The sequence below is a fragment of the Musca autumnalis genome, unplaced genomic scaffold, assembly GCF_047663935.1.
Source record: "Musca autumnalis isolate F117 unplaced genomic scaffold, ASM4766393v1 scaffold_3, whole genome shotgun sequence".
Lineage (NCBI taxonomy): Eukaryota > Metazoa > Arthropoda > Insecta > Diptera > Muscidae > Musca > Musca autumnalis.
Genome location: NW_027411866.1, coordinates 183818477 through 183841251, shown reverse-complemented (window position 1 = coordinate 183841251; position 22775 = coordinate 183818477). Strand labels below are relative to the sequence as shown.

Here is a 22775-nt window from a genome sequence, read left to right as displayed (position 1 = left end):
CCGTCGTAACAAACATTTTGAAGAATATTGTATTTTAAAACACATAGTACATACCGCCACAATTCCACTGAATATCATATCTATGTAATTGATTCTCTAACTCTAACAAATTACGTTTAATTTCTGCCCTAAGTTATCAAGCAGACACATTATTGTAATTTGCATCAGGGGAAATGTCAGTAGTTATTTTTCCATATGTAGGCTACTTTGCCGATATTTGCCATCCAGGAATTAAAATACGGACCAAAAATAAAATTTTTATATTTTTCATACAAAAGTAATGGTCCATTTAACCCACTGACATCGTGCAAAATGTCGTGACTATTAAGCTATAATTGCGACCTCTAGCGTGTTTATGATAACACTACAAACAAAAAGATATATATATATATATATATATATATAGGATATATTAAGCTGTAACTCTGTTATCTGATCACGTACACCAACATAATTGACATCAATGGATCGGCAAGAGATCGTCTTCCAAGTATAGCTTACTTGCCCTGAATATCTCTTTCAGGAATAAAGATATAATCTGTATATTAAAATTTTTCACAAATTTCACACAAAAGTTCTGGTCCATTTAACCCTCTAAATATTATCTGATCGCCATCTCATATTGCAAGCTTCTTCTTTGTCATACATTCTTACGTTATTTAAAATTTCGCGTTGATCAGACCATTATTGCGACCTACAGAGCAGCTACAAAATTCGATAAAAATTATGTTTTGGTCCATTTCACCCGCTAAATATTTAACGATCTGACACCAATAACAATAGGTGTCTATTCTGGTCTAAGACCGATCTCCATGCTAAATTTCGTGACGATCGGTCCATAATTGCGGCCTGGAGTTTGATTACAATTTATAATGGACAGACGGACGGACGGACACACATCTCTCAAATTACATGAACTTTTTCCAAAACAAACTTATAATACCCTTTCCACATTGTGATGTAGGGTATAATTATGTTCGTTGTAATTTCCCCAACAACATTAAGAAAATTTTGACGTTTCATAATTAAAATTTTACGATACCTGGTATAACCCCCAGTTTTTGTAACTTATTTTTGTTCGTTCGTCTATATTCGTAATAATTTAGGCATTCATAGCTCAGCCCCCAGATGACATACACATCTAATTTTTCGTATACCCGTTCCATATATCGTTAAGGATTCCTCATTTAAAAATCAGCGCTCTACATTTGCGCTAAAGCGAGCAAATCGATCTACAAAATTTGACAATTCGTGTGAGAAGAATAAAATTTTTTACAAAAACTGGTGAGGAAAAAAACCAGTGAGGAAAGGTTCAAAGTCTAGCTGGGCCGACTATATAATACCCTACACCACCACGATTTCAATATAATTTGGAGAATTTTTTCTAGACAAGGTTGCTTCACATTTTATAAATTTTATCAAAATGTCTGTCTGTCGAATTTTGTGTTTGGTGCACTTACTTACATACTGGCCCATTACAGAACATTTGTTCCATAGACCAAACTAAGAAAAGATATCCAATTCTCTCTGATTAGTGCTTCGCTTTTTGGAATACCGCGCCTCGTCATCTCTTCATCCACTTGTTTGCGCCATCTATTCTTTGGCCTGCCAATTCTGCGTGCACCGCCATGTGCGCCTTTTTAGCGGGTTCATCATCGCTCATTCTTATTATATGACCTAGCCAACGCAATCGCTGTAAATCGATACGTATAACGATATTGATGTCGTTGTATAGCAGATACGGCTCGTGGTTCAAACGACGTCGATATTCACCGTCAACGCAGATTGGTCCGTAGATCTTTCGAAGAATTTTTCTCCCAAACACGCCAAGCACTGCCTTATCTACTTGCGCAAGTACCCAGGCTTCGGAACCATACATCAGCACGGGTATTATCAGTGTTTTGTAAAGCGTTATTTTTGTTTGACGAGTTGTGGCTTTGTTTTTAAATTGCTTACTTAAAACATAGTAGCATCTGTTGCACAATACAATTATTTTTCTTATTTCACAACTGATGTCGTTCGTTGTGTTTACGACGGTGCCTAAACTAAGTATTTTACTACCTCAAAATTATAGGAACCAACTTCAAGAGTTGGTCCGAGCTCAATGGACGCATTGCGCGTCGACACCATCAAATTGGTCTTCTCGCCGTTTACCGCCAGACCCACTTTAGCAGATTCTCCTTCGACCTCAATAAGGGATTGGTTACTTCTTTTACTGATCGTCACATGATGTCTATATCATCAGCATAAGAAAGTAACATGCGGCTATTGGTGTAGATTGTGCCACTTCTTTTGACGTTTGCGTCTCGTATAACCTTTTCTAGCAGGATGTTGAAAAAATCACACGAAAGGCTGTCTTCTTAGCTGAAACCTCTTTTGGTACAAAACTCTTCTGAGAGGTTCTTTAATATTTTAACTGAGGACCGATTATCAGTTAATGTCTTTCTACGAAGCCGAATGAGCTTTGCAGGGATACCAAATTCAGACATGGCGTGGAATACCTTTGAACGTAGCGGGCAGTCGAAGGCTGCTTTATAATCGACAAAAAGGTGGTAGCTGTCGATCTGCATCTCTTGGGTCTTCTCCAGGATTTGCCGCAGTGTAAATATCTGTTCAATGGTGGACTTGCCAGGTCTAAAGCCGCATTGGTATGGTACAATTATTTCGTTGACCATAGGCTTTAGACGTTCGCACAATATCCCTGACACTATCTTGTAGGCGATAGGAAGAAGACTTATGTCCGTATAGTTGGAGCATAAAGTCTTATCTCCTTTCTTATGGACGGGACACAGTATGCTCAGGTTCCTATCGTCGAGTAAGCGTTCTTCCTGCCAGATGGAGCTAACTAGCTGATGCATACACCTTATCAGCGTGTCGCCTCCGGTTTTAAACAGCTCGGCCATCAGCTCCTGGTGCCTTCTTATTCCTCTGCCTGTTTATTGCTGTCTTCACCTCATCTTGGCCGGGTGGTATACATTCAATACCATCTTCTGAGATTGGATCTGTCGTATACTCGTCGACTTCGCTACTATTGGATACCAACAGTTTGGAAAATGTTTTTCCATATCCTTAGCACACTATCTGTATCAATTTGTGCCAGTTCCAAAGCCATCAGTTTGATATTTCACTCTTTGGTAGAATTTTCGGACTTCGTTTTGTCTCCTGTACATCTCGATTTGTTCACACTCCCGCTTTTCCATCTCTCTCTTTTTCCTGCGGAAATGACGTTTCTCCTCTCTCCTTTTCTCTTGATACCTCTCTCGTGCGATACGCGTTGCTACTAATTGAAAAGTAGCCCTATATGCCGCATTTTCTCTTCGGTAGCAGCACGACACTCCTGGTCATACCATGGATTCCTTGGTGGAGGTCTCTGGTATCCAAGTACTGATTTTGCGGCTGTTTGCATGGAGTGGGCAATGTTTTGCCATTGTCCTCATATGTTATCGGGACGAGGAGTGCTTTGATTAAGCAGCGCACTTTGTTTGCTACGTTTAATCTGGTACGCACCTTTGCTGCAGCAAGGTAGTGGTCCGAATCAATGTTTGCACCTCGGAATGATCGTACATCCAACACGCTTGATGCATGTCTCCCATCTATCACAAAGTGATCAATTTGATTTCTTGTTCTTTGATCTGGCGACAGCCAGGTGCCCTTATGAATATCGAGATGCTTTAATCTGGTACTGCTAACTACCATGTTTCTTGCAGCTGCAAAGTCTATCAGCCTCATACCAATGTCAGATGTTTCACTGTGGAGACTGAATTTCCCGACTGTTGGCCAGAGACATTCTTCTTTGCAATTTTGGCATTAAAATCGCCTAGAATAATTTTAATGTTATGGGCAGGACAACGGTCGTATGTTTCTTCTAAGCGCTCATGGAATATATCTTTGGTCTGTTCGTCCTTGCCTTCAATGGGAGCATGAGCGCAAATAAAGCTGATGTTGATGAATTTTGCTTTTAATCGAATTGCAGCGAGTCTTTCATTCACTGGGGTGAAGCTGGAGACCAGATGTTTTAACCTCCGACCAACTACAAATCCGCAACCAAACTCATGCTTTGTGTCATGGCAGTGCGTCACCGTTAGGTGTTGAGAGATGAAAGAGGGACCAAGTTAAATCCTGGGCTTTGCCATGTTAAAGCCGGTCAGGACCGTTCATTGGTATCTTCCATCCCCTACATTACCCAAATAACTCAAATCGGGCAAAAATATATAGGAGAGCTATATCCAAATCAGAACCAATTTAAATATAATGACATTTTTCAAATTTCGTCGACATTGGATCGGTTGACTATGTTTGGGAGCTATATCCAAATCTGAGCCGCAATAGCGTTCTTACTGTGGCTACAAAATGTCGTTCCCCAATTTGAATCAGTTGAATCGGATAATAAATATGACCTGTACGTTGCTAACAAAAATACATGGACAAATGGACAGACGGACGGACGTGCATAAATCGACTCAGAAGTGATTCTAAGTATATCCCCAAAAGGAACTATGGGTCTATCTCGTTTCCTTTTTCATCTTACATACAAATGCAAAAATACATAATACCCCTAGCACAATGTGGTGTAGGGTATAATTAATGTATTACATATTTTTTGAGAAATGGTCTGACACACTATTAAAAAGACTTTATCGTTCACTTATACCTCGATATTGAGATGGTTTTCATTATCAAAGGATATTACATGAGGCTTTGAATCGCGATGCCTTTATATCGTCGTTATTTTGATATTGCTCGCTTTGTTATTTATGCCTAAAAAGGTGTTTTCCATTTTTGGAACTAACATTATTACATTCTTAACGCATATACAAATTAATTTAGAGTTTTCCACATATTCCGTCAATGGATGGGACACCTGACTGCAGAGAAAATATCCTCCTAAGAATAATTCCCTAAAATCAATTTTGAGAAAATGAACATTTTTTATTGTCAAAATATTATGCAGCATACTTACATAAATGGTGGGTATCCATCACATGACAAAGACATATCAAAAGGGCACTTGTCAGAAACATGTATACATTTCGCATCCAAACATTGTATGCGGCACAGACTTTATCATAAATCAAATACATCCATCATAAAAAGACATCACTTCACACATTTGCAAAACATTCATTCAAGTCACATTTGAAAAATCCATTTCCCAAACATCGTAAAAAAGTAAAAGAATTATGTGTATTTTATACAAAACTGTATTTCAACCTCTCTCTCTTTCTTTCATTTATTCCCTTTTTAGGATGGAGCGATAGAATTCGAAGAGTTCATTAGAGCCTTGTCGATTACATCCAGAGGAAATCTAGATGAAAAGTTACAATGTATGTTAATGGTTGACATTTTGCCATGTTGGATTGCTTTCTAATCGATTGTTGTTCTTTTTATTTCAACTTTATTTTCCCTTGTAGGGGCTTTTCGGTTGTACGATGTCGATAATGATGGCTATATCACAAGAGAGGAAATGTACAACATTGTGGATGCCATCTATCAAATGGTGGTATGTATCTGTGATATATTGACTTTTTTAGTTGTTTATCTTATTTACGATATCGACATTTCCACAAAGAACATACATTTTAGTGACAATTTGTTTAATTGAAAATATTTATTTTGAGAAAATTAATACCGCTATGTGAAAAGGACGATAAAACCTCAATAACATTGCTGTGTTAGATAGGATATATTAATATAAACTTTTACCGTTGGCTTTAAATATGTAGATATAAGACTTGTGATATGGTTAATCAGTAAAATTTAGTTTACAGACGAATATGTTGCGTGGTTAATCAATATTTAGATTATTATTATTCTATTTTTTTTTTTTTTTTTTTTTTTTTTAAATGCTTTACCAATATTTAAAAGTATAATTAAAAACGATGTTAATTTTAGAGTCAGTAGAGTGACAGTGAAACATTATAAAACACATTAAAACAGGGATTGTGATATTTTGGCCAAAAAATTATTTTTCTTAAATATTCGAAAATATGTGCATATGTATGAAATGCAATACGACATATAGCCTACAAATTTAGAATTAAAAATTTAAAATTGTGGTAGCAGAATGGTCCTTAGGATAACCATTTCAAGTTATTTTTATACCCTCCACCATAGTATGGAGGGTATATTAAGTTTGTTTTTCCGTTTGTAACGCATTGAAATACTCATTTGCGACCCTATAAAGTATATATATTCTTGATCAGGGTAAAATTCTAAGTCGATCTGAGCACGTCCGTCCGTCTGTGGTAATCACTCTAGCATCCACAAAAATGAAGATAGGACGCTGAAATTTTGGGAAAATGCGTCTTTTGTTTGCAGGCAGGTCAAGTTCGATGATGGGCTATATCGGTCCACGTTTTGGTATAGCCCCCATATAACGGTACCCCCGATTTACGGTATTTTTACGTTTTTAGCTACATTTTCAGACCGATTTGGCTATAATTTGACATTTAGGGTTCTTAAGTGTCAATAAACATATATAACAAAACTTGTGGACATAGGTCCACGTTTTGGTATAGCCCCCATATAACGGTACCCCCCGATTTGCGGTATTTTGACGTTTTTAGCTACATTTTTTGACCGATTTAGCTATAATTTGACATTTAGGGTTCTCAAGTATCAATAAACTTATATAACAAAAGTTGTGGACATAGGTCCACGATTTGGTATAGCCCCCATATAACGGTACCCCCCGATATACGGTATTTTGACGTTTTTAGCTACATTATCAGACCGATGTAGCTATAATTTGACATTTAGGGTTCTTAAGTGTTAATAAACTTATATATTAGAAGTTGTGGACATAGGTCCACGTTTTGGTATAGCCCCCATATAACGGTACCCCCGATTTACGGTATTTTGACGGTTCTAGCTAAATTTTCAGACCGATTTGGCTATAATTTGACATTTAGGGTTCTTAAGTGTCAATAAACATATATAACAAAACTTGTGGACATAGGTCCACGTTTTGGTATAGCCCCCATATAACGGTACCCCCCGATTTGCGGTCTTTTGACGTTTTTAGCTACATTTTTAGACCGATTTAGCTATAATTTGACATTTAGGGTTCTTAAGTATCAGTAAACATATATAACAAAAGTTGTGGACATAGGTCCACGTTTTGGTATAGCCCCCATGTAACGGTACCCCCCGATATACGGTATTTTGACGTTTTTAGCTACATTATCAGACCGATGTAGCTATAATTTGACATTTAGGGTTCTTAAGTGTTAATAAACTTATATATTAGTAGTTGTGGACATAGGTCCGCGTTTTGGTATAGCCCCCATATAACGGTACCCCCCGATTTGAGGTGTTTTGACGTTTTTAGCTACATTATCAGACCGATGTAGCTATAATTTCACATTTAGGGTTCTTAAGTATCAATAAACTTGTATAACAAAAGTTGTGGACATAGGTCCACGTTTTGGTATAGCCCCCATATAACGGTACCCCCGATTTACGGTATTTTGACGGTTTTAGCTAAATTTTCAGACCGACTTAGCTATATTTTGAAATTTAGGGTTCTTAAGTGTCATTAAACTTATTTAACAAAAGTTGTGGACATAGGTCCACGTTTTGGTGTAGCCCCCATATAACGGTACCCTCCGATTTACGGTATTTTAACGTTTTTAGCTACATTTTCAGACCGATGAAGCTATAATTTGACATTTGAAGTTCTTAAATGTCAATAAACTTATGTGACAAAACTGGTGGACATAGGTCCACGTTTTGGTATAGCCCCCATATAACGGTACCCCCCGATTTACGGTATTTTGACGTTTTTAGCTACATTTTCAGACCGATTTAGCTATCAATTGACATTTAGGGTTCTTAAATGTCAATAAACTTATATAACTAGTGGACATAGGTCCATGTTTTGGAATAGCCCCCATATAACGTTACCGCCCGATTTCAGGTATTTTGAGAATTTTACCAACAAGTTTTAACCGAATTATCTGTAATCTGAACATTTGACATTTGAAATTCTTAGTGGTCACCACACCTCTCCACCAAAAATTGTCAAGAAAGCCCCCATATAACGGTACCTCCCGATTTTCAGTAATTTGATGATTTTAGCTACAATATTAAACCGAACTAGCAGTAATTTGACATTTGAAGTTCTTAGCGGTCACAACACCTCTCCATCAAAAATTGTCAACATAGGTCCATGTTCGGATATAGCTCCCATGTAACGGTACCTCCCAATTTTCAGTAATTTGGCAATTTTAGCTACAATTTTTAACAGATCTAAGTGTAATTTGACATTTGAAGGTTGTAGTGGTCACCACACATCTGCATCAACAATTTTCAACATAGCCCCAATATAACGATACTTCCCGATTTTCGGTACTTTGAGGATTTTACTTAAAATGTTTAACCGAACGTAGGTCCATGTTTTTGTATAGCCCCAAAACAAACCTCCCGATTTTCCGTACCTTAGCTTTATTTTGTGGACGAACTTTCTGTAATTTGAAATTTAAAAGTCAACAAAAATTGTTCATTTAAGTTCATATTTTCGTATAGCCCAGATACCTCCGAACTAGCTGTTAATGATATTTGAAGTTCCCACGTTATGTACCGATTTTCGATATTTTGAGGATTCTAGCTAAATTTTTTAACCGAATTAGGAGTTATTTGACATTAAAGGCTCCCATCAAAAACTGTCATCATAGGCCCATGTTTTATTATAACCCCTATATAACAGTACCTCCCAATTTCTAGCCCACCAAAAATTGTCAACAGTTAGATATAGGCACCATAAAAAAGGGCCTCCCGAATGAAGCATTTTATGTACATTATCTGACATTTTAACGTACTCACTTAAAGTTGGGGACAGGAATGAATATTTTATGGTGGAGGGTATGAAAAGTTCGGCCCGGCCGAACTTAATGCTTTTTTACTTGTTAAGCTTCATTTTTTTAAATTCGGAGAAAGAAATAGGCATTGTCGGTAAAGCATTGTAATAGGACAGTCGCCTTTAAAAATTATAACATTCTAAATTTAGGGAAATCAATTTCCAAGACAAAAACTAGGCTAGGCTACATATGTATGCCATTACAACTGCAGAACACCGCTTGTTAACCTTTATTTTATTTTATGAATTATCTCGAACGGAACATAAACGTCTCCCACAAAATTAATTGTTCACTGAATAAATTGTAATAAACAAACGACTGTCATTGTGCAATTCGAAAATTTTAAATGAGGGAAACATTCTTAAAAAAGTCTTTAAATAAGCGTAGAAGTCTTTATATAACTGTGCCACTGTAACATGATTTTTATATATTGAGCCTAATGGCTAAAGAGGGTATCCACACTTTGACACGAAAAAAACATGTACTTCAACAAAATAATTTTTTTAGACGCACATTTATTCAAAAAGTGTCATAACTCAAAAACTCTATTTTTTACGCACCTCTCGAATTTTGACAGAATTACCTTTCTTTGCATAAAGATACCAGTGCTGAACTTCTACCTTCAAAGGGTCTTAGCTCTTAGTAAAGCCTAAAAACTGGTACGTTGATTTTACCAAACTTCAAGTAAATGAGTTCAAACACATTGGGTTCTCAAAATGTGAACGTGCATTTTTTACGCAATATGAAGTTGAATGTGCAGAAAAATAGAAGTCTGATTAAATGAGCTAGATGTCATGACGAAGTCGATTAAGACATTTTTGGAGTTGGTGTCGCGCTGCCTTTCCGTCTCTCAAAAAGAGTGAACGTTAAAACAGATTGTCGCTACATATCAAATCCAAATATTCTACAAAATTGTTCGCCATAAAATTTTATTATAGTCTCAGAATACACCAAATCTGTAAATATTATCTAATCGCCAGTAATCTCCAAAAAGGAAAAACACGTTTTAGGGTTAAAGTCGGACTTCATCTGAGTTTATTCAAAATTGTCCCACAAAACATAATTTGAGAGAGATGACGTCAAAGACAAAAATATTCTTAGTAAAATTTCACTATGGGTCACCAAAGAAATATCTATTTACATTATATATCATACAAATAGCAGTATCAATTTTGCTGAAAAAAAACATGAAAATATTTCCCAATTTTTTTGATAAAATTGTTACCCTTTTTTTCGATACATGAAAGTAATATGAAACTTTGTTCTATGTGAAAAGTGTCAAAAAAAAGAAAAATTCTACAAAATTTGACTATGAGTTTCAAAATAAACCATATATCTAGGTATACTATTTCCTTAAGGAAATTAGATTACAAATCTATATATATTAGAATGAAATTATGTGTTTTAATTTTGGACTGTTAATTTTACATAATTCCATACTGGATCAAAATCTAGCAAAATCCTTTACTTTATGGGAATATTGTTAAAGAAAGAAATGTTCCAAATGAAGTTTCATTATGAGTCTCTGAATAAAAGAAATCTGTAACCAAAACATATAACATCAGCTAGCGTTTAGGACCATATTTTAAAATTTTTATCCAGATTGTCGTTGTGATTGGACACTACAAATATCTTATTGATGGTTGTTAGTGATAAATTCATACAGAAGATGTTGTGGCGCTCCATTTAAACAGCTTTTGAAACATTTGTGGTGAATATATATTGGAAAAATATGGAAACCCCAGAGCGAACTTGCTATTTTCATGATATATAATGTAAATAGACATTTCATTGGTGACCCATAGTGAAATCTGACGAAGAATATTTTTTCTTTGACGTCATCTCTCTCAAATTATGTTTTGTGGGACAATTTTGAATAAACTAAGATGAAGTCCGATTTTAATCCTAAAACGTATTTTTCATGTTTAGAAATTTCTGGTGATTAGGTAAGATTTACAGATTTTGTGAATTCTGAGACCTATAGCAAAATTTTATGGCGAACAATTTTGTAGAACATTTTGATTTAATATGATCACATTTTAAAAGAGTTTTTGAAAGATTTTCGAAAAAAAGGACCAAAAACGACCCTTTTTATGAACCGCATGAGGGTCACCATTTTTATCAAAAATATTTCCCACATCTTCCTCTGTAAAGTTGCCAAAGCCACTATATATCTAAAATGCAAGGATTCCGTAATACCTTAACTCGAATATTTCGAAAAAAAAACTATAAATGGGCGGATCTTGCCCCTCCTACTTTGGTTACTTTCCGATGTAAACAATCATATTTTTTGCTATACTTTCATAATCTGCTGGGACTACAAAGATTTCGTGTCATAATTGTAAGATGAGGCAATTGCTCCGATGATTATGTTTTTCAAACCATCAGCCGTATAAATATGTCAAAAAATTTGGTTACTTTCCGATGTAAACAATCATATTTTTTGCTATACTTTCATAATCTGCTGGGACTACAAAGATTTCGTGTCATAATTGTAAGATGAGGCAATTGCTCCGATGATTATGTTTTTCAAACCATCAGCCGTATAAATATGTCAAGGAATGGGAATTATTTGAGAGCTTTGGACCGAAGGTTTTAATCACTAAAAATTTGTATACCAATTAATTTCGTACATTTCCGGATACATTTCCCTATATAGTTGAGCTTCAATCAGATTTTCGCGGCTGCTAAAACAATCCGTCCCACAATATAAATAGGACTTAATATTTTTGTAATTGATCGTAGTTTAATATAAAACAAGTAAGAAAAGAGTTCGGCCAGCCGAATTTTTATACCCTCCACCACGAACTGTATTGAAATGAATGGGAACAATTAGTTTTATTTCGTTTATGAAAGTACTAAACTCTTTCATTTATTGCAGTAGTAGTACATATATCTCAACTGAGAATGCTCCCTTAGAAAACAGTTAATATAGGGCGACATTTTGTTTCTTTCCAAAACATGGACCAATATTTACAATTTTCCGAATTGAGCGAAATACATAAAATTGGGCAAAACCGACTAGACCTAAACCTGGATATTCTAGATTTTGATAGTTAACAACATCGGAAAACCAAATACCAAATTTCAGTTAGTCGCATTGAATATTGTAGCTAAAACTTTCAAAATACCGAAAATTGGGAGGGATCTTTCTATGGGGGGTATATAAAAACATGGAACAATACGGGACATTTTCAGGTGGGAAGTTTTATACCACCAACGGAGATTAAATATTAAATTTCATACGTTTCGATGGGATATTGATGACACAACCTTAAAATACCGGAAATCGGAAAGTACGCTTCTATGGGGTTATTTGAAGAAAATGGCTTATATTGATAATTCTCTTCTACAATATTTTATACACCCATGGCAATTTAAATACTAAATTTCAGTCATATCGGTGGTATATTGAGGCCACAACTTTCAAAATACCGTAAATCGGACGGTACGGTCCTATGGGGGTATTTGAGGACGTCGACCTGTACCGGCACATTTCGGCTGGAATGTTTCATACCTCTATCAACAACTTAATACCAAATATCAGCTATTTTGGTGGAGAACGAGCTATATGTAGAAAATCGGGAGGTACCGTTCTATGGGGCAATATGAAGACATGGACTTATACCGACAAATTTCAGATGGAAAGTTTTATATTCTCAACGAAGACTAAGTACCATCTTGCAGCCATTTCCGTGTTATAATGAGGCAAAAAACCTTCAATATCCCCCATAGGTATATTAAAGGTTTTTGCCCCCAAAAACATGCACTTATACCGACAAATTTCTGAGGGAAATTTTTGTAGTTTTTTGAGGGCGTGTGAGCTATACCGACAAATTTCATATGGAATGTTTTATAACCCAAGTGAAGACTAACCACCAAATTTCAGCCATTTCGGTGGAATATTAAGGCCACAACCTTCAAAATACCGAAAATCGGGAGGTACCGTCCTATGGGGGCTATATGAAGGCGTGGACCTATACCTACAAATTTCCGGGGGAAAATTGTATACACCCAACGAAGACTAAATACCAAATTTCAGCCATTTCGGTGGAATATTGAGGCTAAAACCTTCTAAATACCGAAAATCGGGAGATATCGTCCTATGGGGTCTATATCAAAACCTGGACCTATATAAACATTTTATGGTGGAAATATTTCTTAGCCTGTGGAAACACAAAATACAAACTTACAACCCATTCTGTGGTCAAATGGGACTAATACATTCAAAATATTTTAAAGTGACGTGTACTATATATGGGCCTTATATGGGGGCTATACCAAAACTTGGACCTATATAAACAAGCTTTGGTAGAAATGTTCATTAGCCTCTGGAGACACAAAATACCAAATTACAACCAATTCGGTGCACAAATGGGACTAATACATTCAAAATATCTTAAAATGACGCGTAAAAAATATGGGGCGTGATATGGGGCCTATTCCAAAACGTGGACCTATGTAAACATTTTCTGGTAGATATGTTTCTTAGCCTCTTGAAACGCGAAATGCAAAGTTACAACCGATTCTGTGGTCAAATGGGACTAATACATTCAAAATATCTTAAAATGACGCGTACAATATATGGGGCCTAATATGGGGGCTATACCAAAACGTGGAACATATAAACAAAATTTGGTAGAAATTTTTTTAGCCTCTGGAGACACAAAATTCCAAATTACAACCAATTCGGTGGTCAAATGAGACAAATATCCTAAAATTTCCTTTAAACGACGACGCGTTACGCGTCACTTTGTATGGGGGCTATACGAAAACGTGGACCTACATAGCCCGCATTCAATACCAAAAGTCCTACATACATATAATAGAATTGCACGCTGATCAAGAATATAGTTTGTGGGGCCTACAATGATTATTTCGAGTAGTTACAAACGGAATGACAAACTTAATATACCCCCATTCTATGGTGGAGGGTATAAAAATATGTTAGTAAATACGTAAAATTTAGTAAGAATTTCGATTTTTGCGAATCCGTTGATACTTTTTATAATTATTTTACCATCATCGCAAAAAGTGCAAATTTTTTAAACGGTAATAAGACCTAACGCCTATATCTTTTGCGCGCAACGGTCGAAGTTATTTACAAAAACAGGTTTGATATGACGACTTTTATCTTAATATTTTTTTCTGAAATGGAAAAGACAATTCCAGAAAATTTTCGTGATATACGTATATTATATACTCCTTTACTTTAAGAAATATGGAATAAAATATCATAAACATTATAATAATACTCTTTTAATAGTTTACCTTTTATAATATTACTATTAATAAAAAATTATTATTTTTATTCCCCAAAAAATGCCACCTTTACTCTTTAGGGTCAGACGCCACAAACGGATGATGAGAATACACCGCAGAAACGAGTGGATAAAATCTTTGATCAAATGGACAAAAATCACGATGATCGTTTGACATTAGAGGAATTCCGTGAGGGTAGTAAAGCTGATCCACGTATAGTTCAGGCGTTAAGTTTAGGTGGTGATTAACCAAAAGAGTCATAGTTTAATTCAGAGGAAAATTAAACTGATTTATAACATACAAAAACAAAAACTGAAGTGAACAAATTAATAATAATAATAAAATAAAAAGCCAAAAACTTAAATACAACACACACCCACACATTTGCATTATACATAGAAACATTACAACAACAAACCCCCGGAAACGCACACACACACCAATTTACTTACATTAACAGAATAATCAAAATTATGAAAAAAATAACGAAAATGTTTAGACAAATAACAGCTAACCGATTTTTTATAGCATAAAAATCATAGGTGCCCATTTACAAGAAAGAGGAAGGAAGGGCCATTTTGGCATCAACCACCATTACAAGCGGAAATGTTTTTGTTTTAAAGGGGGAAACAGCTGTCAGTAGTTAATGCTTAATGACAACAACAAAACACACAGTGTATAAACCAGAAAAAAACGTTAAATATAATTAATAAATAAATAAAACTAAATTAAACCACCCACCCAAAAAAACCAACAACAACAAGTAAATAAAACAATGAAACAACATGACAAGAAAAAACACACAAAACAGACAAATGAGAACTTATTTATACAGTTAGATAAATTTTCTATAACAAAAAGTAAAAAAAATCACGACAACGGGGAAATAAAATAAAAAATATACACAGATTACACTATGCAACAAAAATGTATGAGGGGTATATTTATGTATTTTATAGAAGGCAAGGTGAACTTTAATATTTGAGAAGTTGTCTGTTGAAGTAAAAAAAATCTCAAGAGAAGTCTATGCTACTCCCCGCTAAAATTAACCAGTGCTCATTGATCACACCGTGTAGAAAAATAAAGCGTGTGATTTCAAAGTAGCGGAAATGAAAAGCCAAGAAAAAGAAATAAATTTTTAACTATATTGTCAAGAACTGAGGAAACTGTGTGGAAAAATAGAAACTCCAAGGTAAAATATCCCCACATTAATATGTTTGCGCTTCTGTTAGAAACCCCTTCTTCATTTGTGTTGCATAGTGTAATTAAAAACAAACATCAACTAAGGTCGAATAAAAAGGTGCGTTTGTTAGATTAGTTAAAAGCAATTTTTTAAAAAAGGACAATGGGAAAATATCAACTTTTTTATTGGACTATTGTTTTGTTTTTGTTGGACCTTAATATACGGCACATTAAAATGTATTAACGTTTTAATTACAGTCGTTAGCATATTCATGGCTCCAGTACAAAAACAATACACTTTATTTTCATTTCCACGTTTTATTTTACTTGCGGGTTTTTTATAACATTTTTTTGCTCGGTGGATGTTAGGGAAAGTGAATAAATGAAAAAAAAAACAACAAATACCAAAGGAACTTATTACAGCTACTTCCTATTGAACCCAGTCTACCTTTAACTCAGACATTATTGCTACTACTTACTCTACTCTATTTATTAAGGTATAAAAACACAACAACAACTTTAATACTTAATACTACCTAACGTGTACTTCCAAATTCTATTAAATTTATTTTATAGAGGTTATCAAATAAAAGCCTTTTAAATATTAAGGGTGGGAGCTGTAAGCAAAACAAGCTTAACTACCCCCCCAGAAGTTAAATACAGTACACTATAATAACACACCTACAACACTACAAACACAAGTAACACTGAGGGAAGGTTTCATGCAAGTTAATGGGAATAATTACATCTTAAAACGCCTTCGTTTTACCAAGGGGAAATTACAGTTTTTTTTAGGTTAAAATAATAGTGACTTAAATGGAAGGAAATGGTATTTTAGGCATAGATTTTTTTGGAGAGAGGAAAACACAGATATTTGTGGACAGAACAATTTAATTTTTAACAAGTTAAAAAGACGTGCTTGAGGAATTCTGTAATTAATTATGCGCCCCTAATCCTAGATAAATTCAGCTTGTGATTAAAGTTGGAAGATCTTGAGAACGTGATAAACGCTCGGGAGAATTAACTCTTCTAGCTTTTTCGCATTTACTAAACAATAATGCATGTAAGTGTAGGAGAAACCTACTGGTCTACCTCCAGGTCAAATTTTAGCATCACTTCAAGATAATAACTTCAGATAATAATTAGTTCTTTTTTGAAAGGTAACAATACGAGGGCTGAACGATAACTATCTGGCTAACAATGAAAACGCGAATAGTTACCATCAAAACGGTTTTATTGCTCTCTTAAGTAGTCTCCAGCATAATTTATACACTTTTTCGTACGCTCAAGGCACTTTTCCATTCCGAATGTGACACCTCCAAAACATGGCTTTTGAACGCATTTACAGCAACTTCAAATCGTTGACCACGCCTTTTTTCTTGATGTGCTGGAATCAAATGAAGTCATTGGATCCCCAGTCAAGTCAGTACGGCGGATTCCAAGTTTTTTCGGTCAAACAGGCGTTGGTTTGAATCGATGTGTGAAAGCCCACATTGTTATGATGCAGAATGATTTGTCTTCTTTGGTTCGTTTTTCGAATTTCTCAGGAGACTTCAGGCAAACAAATTATAGTGTACAACTCAAAATTAACCTTCTATATTTCCGTATAGTCGCCACACGCTTAGTTTTTCTGAAAAAAACTGGCAACCTTTTGCTTCGAAGTGCATCTTACATGAACAACTTTCTTTTGATTTGGCTCGTTTTCGAAGACCCAAACGGCCGATTCCTGCTGTTGTTTAAGGATCCTAAGCATAGATCCTGGAATCGTCGTCTGTGACGATCTTACAAACGTCGTTTGAAACACCGCGAACGATTTTTTGCAAAATTTCTTTGAACCAATTCACGGGAGCCTTTTTTGATCGATTGTCCAATTTTTTGTCTGGCACAACGACCGATTTTGTTCGACCCTCACAACCTTCGTTTTATGGCGAGTACCGACCACTGTAGAATTCATTGAACCAGTTTTTCATAGTCCTATAGGATAGTCCTTTATTGGCATACAAAGATTTAATTTGATCGCTACACTCTTGCGATGATTATCCACGTCGAAATTTGTGAAAAATTCTTGGACGAAAGAGGTCACAAGTTAATTCCATTTTTTTGGAAAAGTAATTTTTTCACGTCACTGAAAACAACTCATAAGATGGTCGTACGACAAACTGTCCTGAAGAGCTGTCAATGAGGGAATGCCGTTTCGCACTGGGTGTACACTTTAAATTTTGCGTATTAAATCAAGTCACAACAACACATAAAGGAGTCACACTGTAGTATACCTGAAATTAGAAATTTTTACTGTGGTTTTGCGTTTATACGGAAACTAAAATATCTTCAGATTAAGACAAACTATTGTCCCCAGTTACTGCAAATAGCCTCAGACAAAGTACCTGAATACCAGAAGCCTTAATCAAGAACCCTGTTGTAAGATTAGGCCTACTCTGCTATCATAAGCTATATGTGGCACGGAGAGGAAGGAGGTATAAAAACAGCATAGAAAGGGTATTTTCTTTGAGGAGACACAATGAATTCTACCAAAGAGTTAAACATGAATATATATAATTGTTAAAGTCAAATCTTCCTATATTGCCGATCATTGTTACCATATGTAGAGATAAAGTGCTAAGGCTATAGACGCATTGGCCATACCTTAAGAAAAAATATTCATCCATAACCAGCATGGCGCTTAAATATAAAGTAGAGATGGACGAAAGGCACAAGCCTTTTCCTCTCAATTTACCCACAAGCTGGTAGACGATACTAATAGTCCCGATAATGTGCAAGTGCAGTGACAAAGAACATACCACTCTATTCAAACTGCCGTAAAGTATATACTTGGGTACCAAACACCACAACCTAAAAATTCATGGTACGATAAAGAGTGTCATAAGGCTTCTGAAGAGAGGAGAGCGCCATACTGTAGCAACACGAATGACCAAGAATTATATCAGAGTAAGATCAGAAAAACTTGAGCGTTAGAACCTCGAGACATCCTTAACGTCTCAGAATGAAGACCGAAAATTATACCATTCTCCTGCAAGAAGATAAAGCTAATACTGATAAACTAATACTGATATTGTACTTAGGATCTGGAAGGAGGTATTTGTCGAACTTTTTGTGTCGAACATGGGCGGCTATAAAAATACCCCAAAACCAATCACAAACGACGGCATTTACAGTTTACCACCTTACCAAAATGATGCTAAGGTAGCAAGAGTCTGTTAAAGATAGTATACTGAAAAAATGCCAAAACTTTTAGTGTTTTCAAAACTGTTATTATTTCAAACTATGTAAGTTATTCGAAAGCAAAAGTTTATGTGTTTTTCTTTTACAAATTTTTGTTTCGACATTGTGAACCAATGTAGAATACATTAATTGTAAATGGATTAAATTCGGCTGTGCAGCATAATACTGTCAAATATAAGTAGTGTGTGTGTATGTGTTGGTATTATCTTAATATATAATACATAAACATGGATTAACTTTCGGAAATCTCGAAAGTTCCAAAAAAAGGTTTTTTTTATGGGCGCAAACTAATATCCCCCAATTTATAAGTCTGAATAATATATTCAAAGATCATGGGTAAGTTCTTAAAGCAGTGTTGCAATGCAAGTGTTGTTATTATTTTTATACCCTCAGCCTTTAGGCTATGGAGGGTATATACACTTTGATACTATGAAAATGTGCCTCATCGAAATAATGGTTTTAGACCCCAAGTATGTTTGGACGAAATGTGTTTCAGACAATTTGGAGTCGATCTAGCCATGTCCGTCCGTCTGTGGCTTTCGTAATATTTTGCCCAAACTTAGTTTATGTTCGAAGATGGGCTATATCGGTCCACTCCTTCCGGTACCTCCCCCACAAAAGTTCGAAAATGTTCGGAAAGTTTGTGCGCACGATAACTCTTGAAGGGAGTGACCGATTTGGTCCATACTTTGTATAGCGTAAACTTTCTACCAGGGTAATACGAGGTTCTAATATGGTCTCAATAGGTCCACTCCTTCGGGTACCTCCCACACAAAATTTCAGAAAAGTTCAGTTTAGGGCCATCTCTCGAATCGCTTTGATTTTTGTTTTAGAAACTTGTATTCACTGCCCTCCATACGACGGTACAAGTACCATCAGGGGCAAGTCCATACTTCCTGAGAAAATAGCATGAAAGTTGCAAAAAACCCCTATGACACCGTGTGAGGGGTTGGAGCTCAAGATAACTCTCGAACGGATATGCCGATTCGGCCCAAAATATGGCCTTAGTAATATTTTGCCCAAACATAGTTTAAGTTTGAAGATAAGCCATATCGGTCCACTCCTTCAGGTACCTCCCCCACAAAAGTTCAAAAATGTTCGGAAAAATTGTTCGTACGGTAACTATTGAAGGGAGTTGCCGAATTGGTCTATACTTTACACATCCTAATATATCTACCAGATATGGATCAGGTTCAAATATGGACTATATTTGTCCACTCCATCCGGTACCTCCCACACAAAATTTCGGATAAGTTCACTTTAAGACCTCATATCGAATCACTTTGATTTTTGTTGAAGCAACTTGCATTCGCTGCCTCAATTACGAAGGGAAGAGTTTTTTAGGGGCAAGTCCATACTTCTTGAGCAAACAGCCCGAAGAGTGTAAAAACCCCCCAACGGCACCATATGTAGTGGCTGGAGATCCACTTCCATAACGGTCAATGTCGATCCATTCCTTTTAGTATCTCCTCCGCATAACTTTTGATGTTTAATCCTAATCAACTTTTTTGTCGGTTCAAACGCCCAAAATTTTTAAAACCCACTAAATACATACGTGTTTTGGGAAAAAATTGTTTCAATATACACAGGCTGAAGGTATATCTCTGTCGGCAAAGCCGACTGTTACTTTTTTACTTGTTTTTTTTTTTTTTTTTTTTTTTGAGAATAAGTCTTAAGAAACAAAGAACAGCATACCATGCGTTGAAACCGGGTATGAAGAAACGCAGAACATGTCTCATATACTACTTTGAAAAATAGATATTTTACCAGTTTGTATAATTTCCTTTTAATTTATTGAAACCATCCAGGAAAACGGACACTTAGCCCCAAGAACAAACAAACACACAAAAATAAACACAACAACATTTTAATAAAGGGACAAACGCTTTTTTATTATTGGAGAATATGGGTAAACAATAATAATATAACAAAAAGAAATACGAAAAAAATCGGTAATAATATTTACAAATACTTAGTTTTAAGTGTTGTTGTTAAGGTGCAATATTATACTTAATGAAAACAAAATTTATTACAGACTAAAATAACACAAATTAAGCAAATGGAAGAAAAACTTAACAATTGAATGAATGTCTTTTTATTAGAAAAAAAAATAAAACAAATTTGAAAATTTAACAAGCCAAATATTAAATATTATCCATAATTAGAAAATTTGAAATCTACAAAATTCGGCTATACTAATTGGCTGGCTGGAGTTTCTAATTGCTACAATATTAAATGAAAAAAAAAACCAAAACAAATTTACCACCCTAATATTGGAAATTTTATTATGGCACAATGCTTTTCAACAAAATTCTTCTTAACAAAATTCATCACAGCATGTAGCGTACTGAGAAAAAAGGTAAACTTTTTTGTAAATAAATTATATTTTAAATAATATTTTTTGCTTACTAATTTACTTTTTTTTATTTCAAAATTCATAATGCAATAAATATGGACTGGCATGATTTATTTCTTATAAACAAATAATTTTTTTTATTTTATAAAATGCATGTTTTATTTCAATTTCATTTTTCTTGTGTAAAACAAAGAAAATTCTTAAAAATGAAACGCTTTAATAACCCTTAAAACAACACCATAAACTTTATTCTAAAACTTTGATAAACAAAATGTTGAATTCTATAACATTTTGAGTCACTGTATTGTATAAAATATCAAAACAATATTCTTCAAAGATTTATACACCTACCATCTTTTCCTACCAAAAACCAAAAAAGGAAACACACCATTTGTCACCTTCACTTTTTACACTTTTGGGTAAATAAAGAAATACACAGCAACATCCTATGATGTCTGGGTATTTTTTTCCATATGTTTTCTCTAATATTTATTATTAACTTTCTTAATCACCATTCTAAAATAATTTCTGTATTTTTATATGTGGATTCAGCTTTCTATATTCCTTTTTTCACATACAAAATATTTATTGTACTTTTCACGCACACAAACATAAATAATATGCAACCAAAATCGAAGCAATAGACTCTCTTCAAGAATGCCTGTGTCTTTGTGTAAAATTTTGGTTGCACTTTATTACCAAATTATTATTTGCTTCAGTGTCTATATTTCGGCGTTTTCTAGAGAAAAGTACAATAAATATTTGCATATTTCTTTTAATTTTTAAGTATGTATTGTAAAACAAATGTAAACCAACAAGTTTATAAAACTCTTGTCAATTTTTAATTACTCTAAAAATTGCCAGGAACCAATATAGCTTTTTTCTATAAACAACTGTCTTTGTAACTACATATTTTTTCTTCTTCCCACTGTCTATTTACTATTTTATATTTATCTGAATATAATATTAATCTTTAAATATACTGTAATAATAAATAAAAAGTGAAGTTTTGTTTTATATATAAGTTTAAGTAAATTTATGAAAAAATAAATAAACTTTTTTAAAAACATTTCAAACACTATTGTTGTATGCTTTCAGCTTCTTTAATCTTTGATTTTGCTTTTATAAATAAAGAACAATACAAAAATGCTTCTTTTTGTAGAGGCGATTGGCTTCAATTTTTTTCAATTGTTTTTTTTTTCAGGGAATTATTTCAAATAATAAATGAAAAAATTTTATCATGAGCGACTACTACTTTTTCTGGTTTTAAAATAGTATTAATCGCCGTTGTAAGTACAGAACAAAATATGAGCGTTCCGTTTAAGGCACATTGATACTTCATTATCACAAATCCGCACAATGCAAATCCTTTGATTATACTGTACAACTAAATCGAACTTTTTTTACAATTACAAGAAACCCCGCACAGATTATGAAAAAGAACCGAAAAAAAGAAGACACGTGAATCGGCGTTTTGAAAGTTTACGTCGGGAAGAAAACTAAATAGGCTTGGCAAATTCCGCCCATTTCTACAGGTTTTGAAATATTCGACATCAGATTCCTTGGAATCCTTGCATTTTAGATATAAAGTGTCTGTGGCAATATTACTGACAACAATGCGGGGTATATTTTTATGGAAAAAATTAACCCTCATGCGAGTCACTAAAGGGGTCTGTTTGGCCCATTTTTATACCCTCAGCCTTTAGGCTAAAAAGGGTATTTACACTTTGACACGACCAAAAATGTGCTTCATCGAAATAATGGTTTTAGACCCCAAGTATGTTTGTACGACATCCGTTTCAGACAATTTTGAGTTGATCTAGCAATGTCCGTCCGTCTGTCTGTCTGTCTGTCTGTCTGTCTGGCAGGCTGGTGCG

At 34.7% G+C, this 22775-nt stretch overlaps 1 protein-coding gene across 8 annotated transcripts in view; it reads left to right on the top strand.

Annotated features, from left to right (window-relative positions):
- LOC141398572 (frequenin-2) overlaps positions 1-14919 on the top strand; it is a 258760-nt gene extending 243841 nt beyond the window's left edge. For all 8 annotated transcript variants that reach the window (XM_073975962.1, XM_073975955.1, XM_073975956.1 and 5 more), the window contains 3 exons: positions 5246-5324; positions 5412-5500; positions 14201-14919. In XM_073975962.1, coding sequence (XP_073832063.1) covers positions 5246-5324; positions 5412-5500; positions 14201-14368 — 336 coding nt within the window. In that variant the 3' untranslated portion in view covers positions 14369-14919. The remainder of the gene's footprint in view (positions 1-5245; positions 5325-5411; positions 5501-14200) is intronic.
- Positions 14920-22775: the final 7856 nt, after the last annotated feature.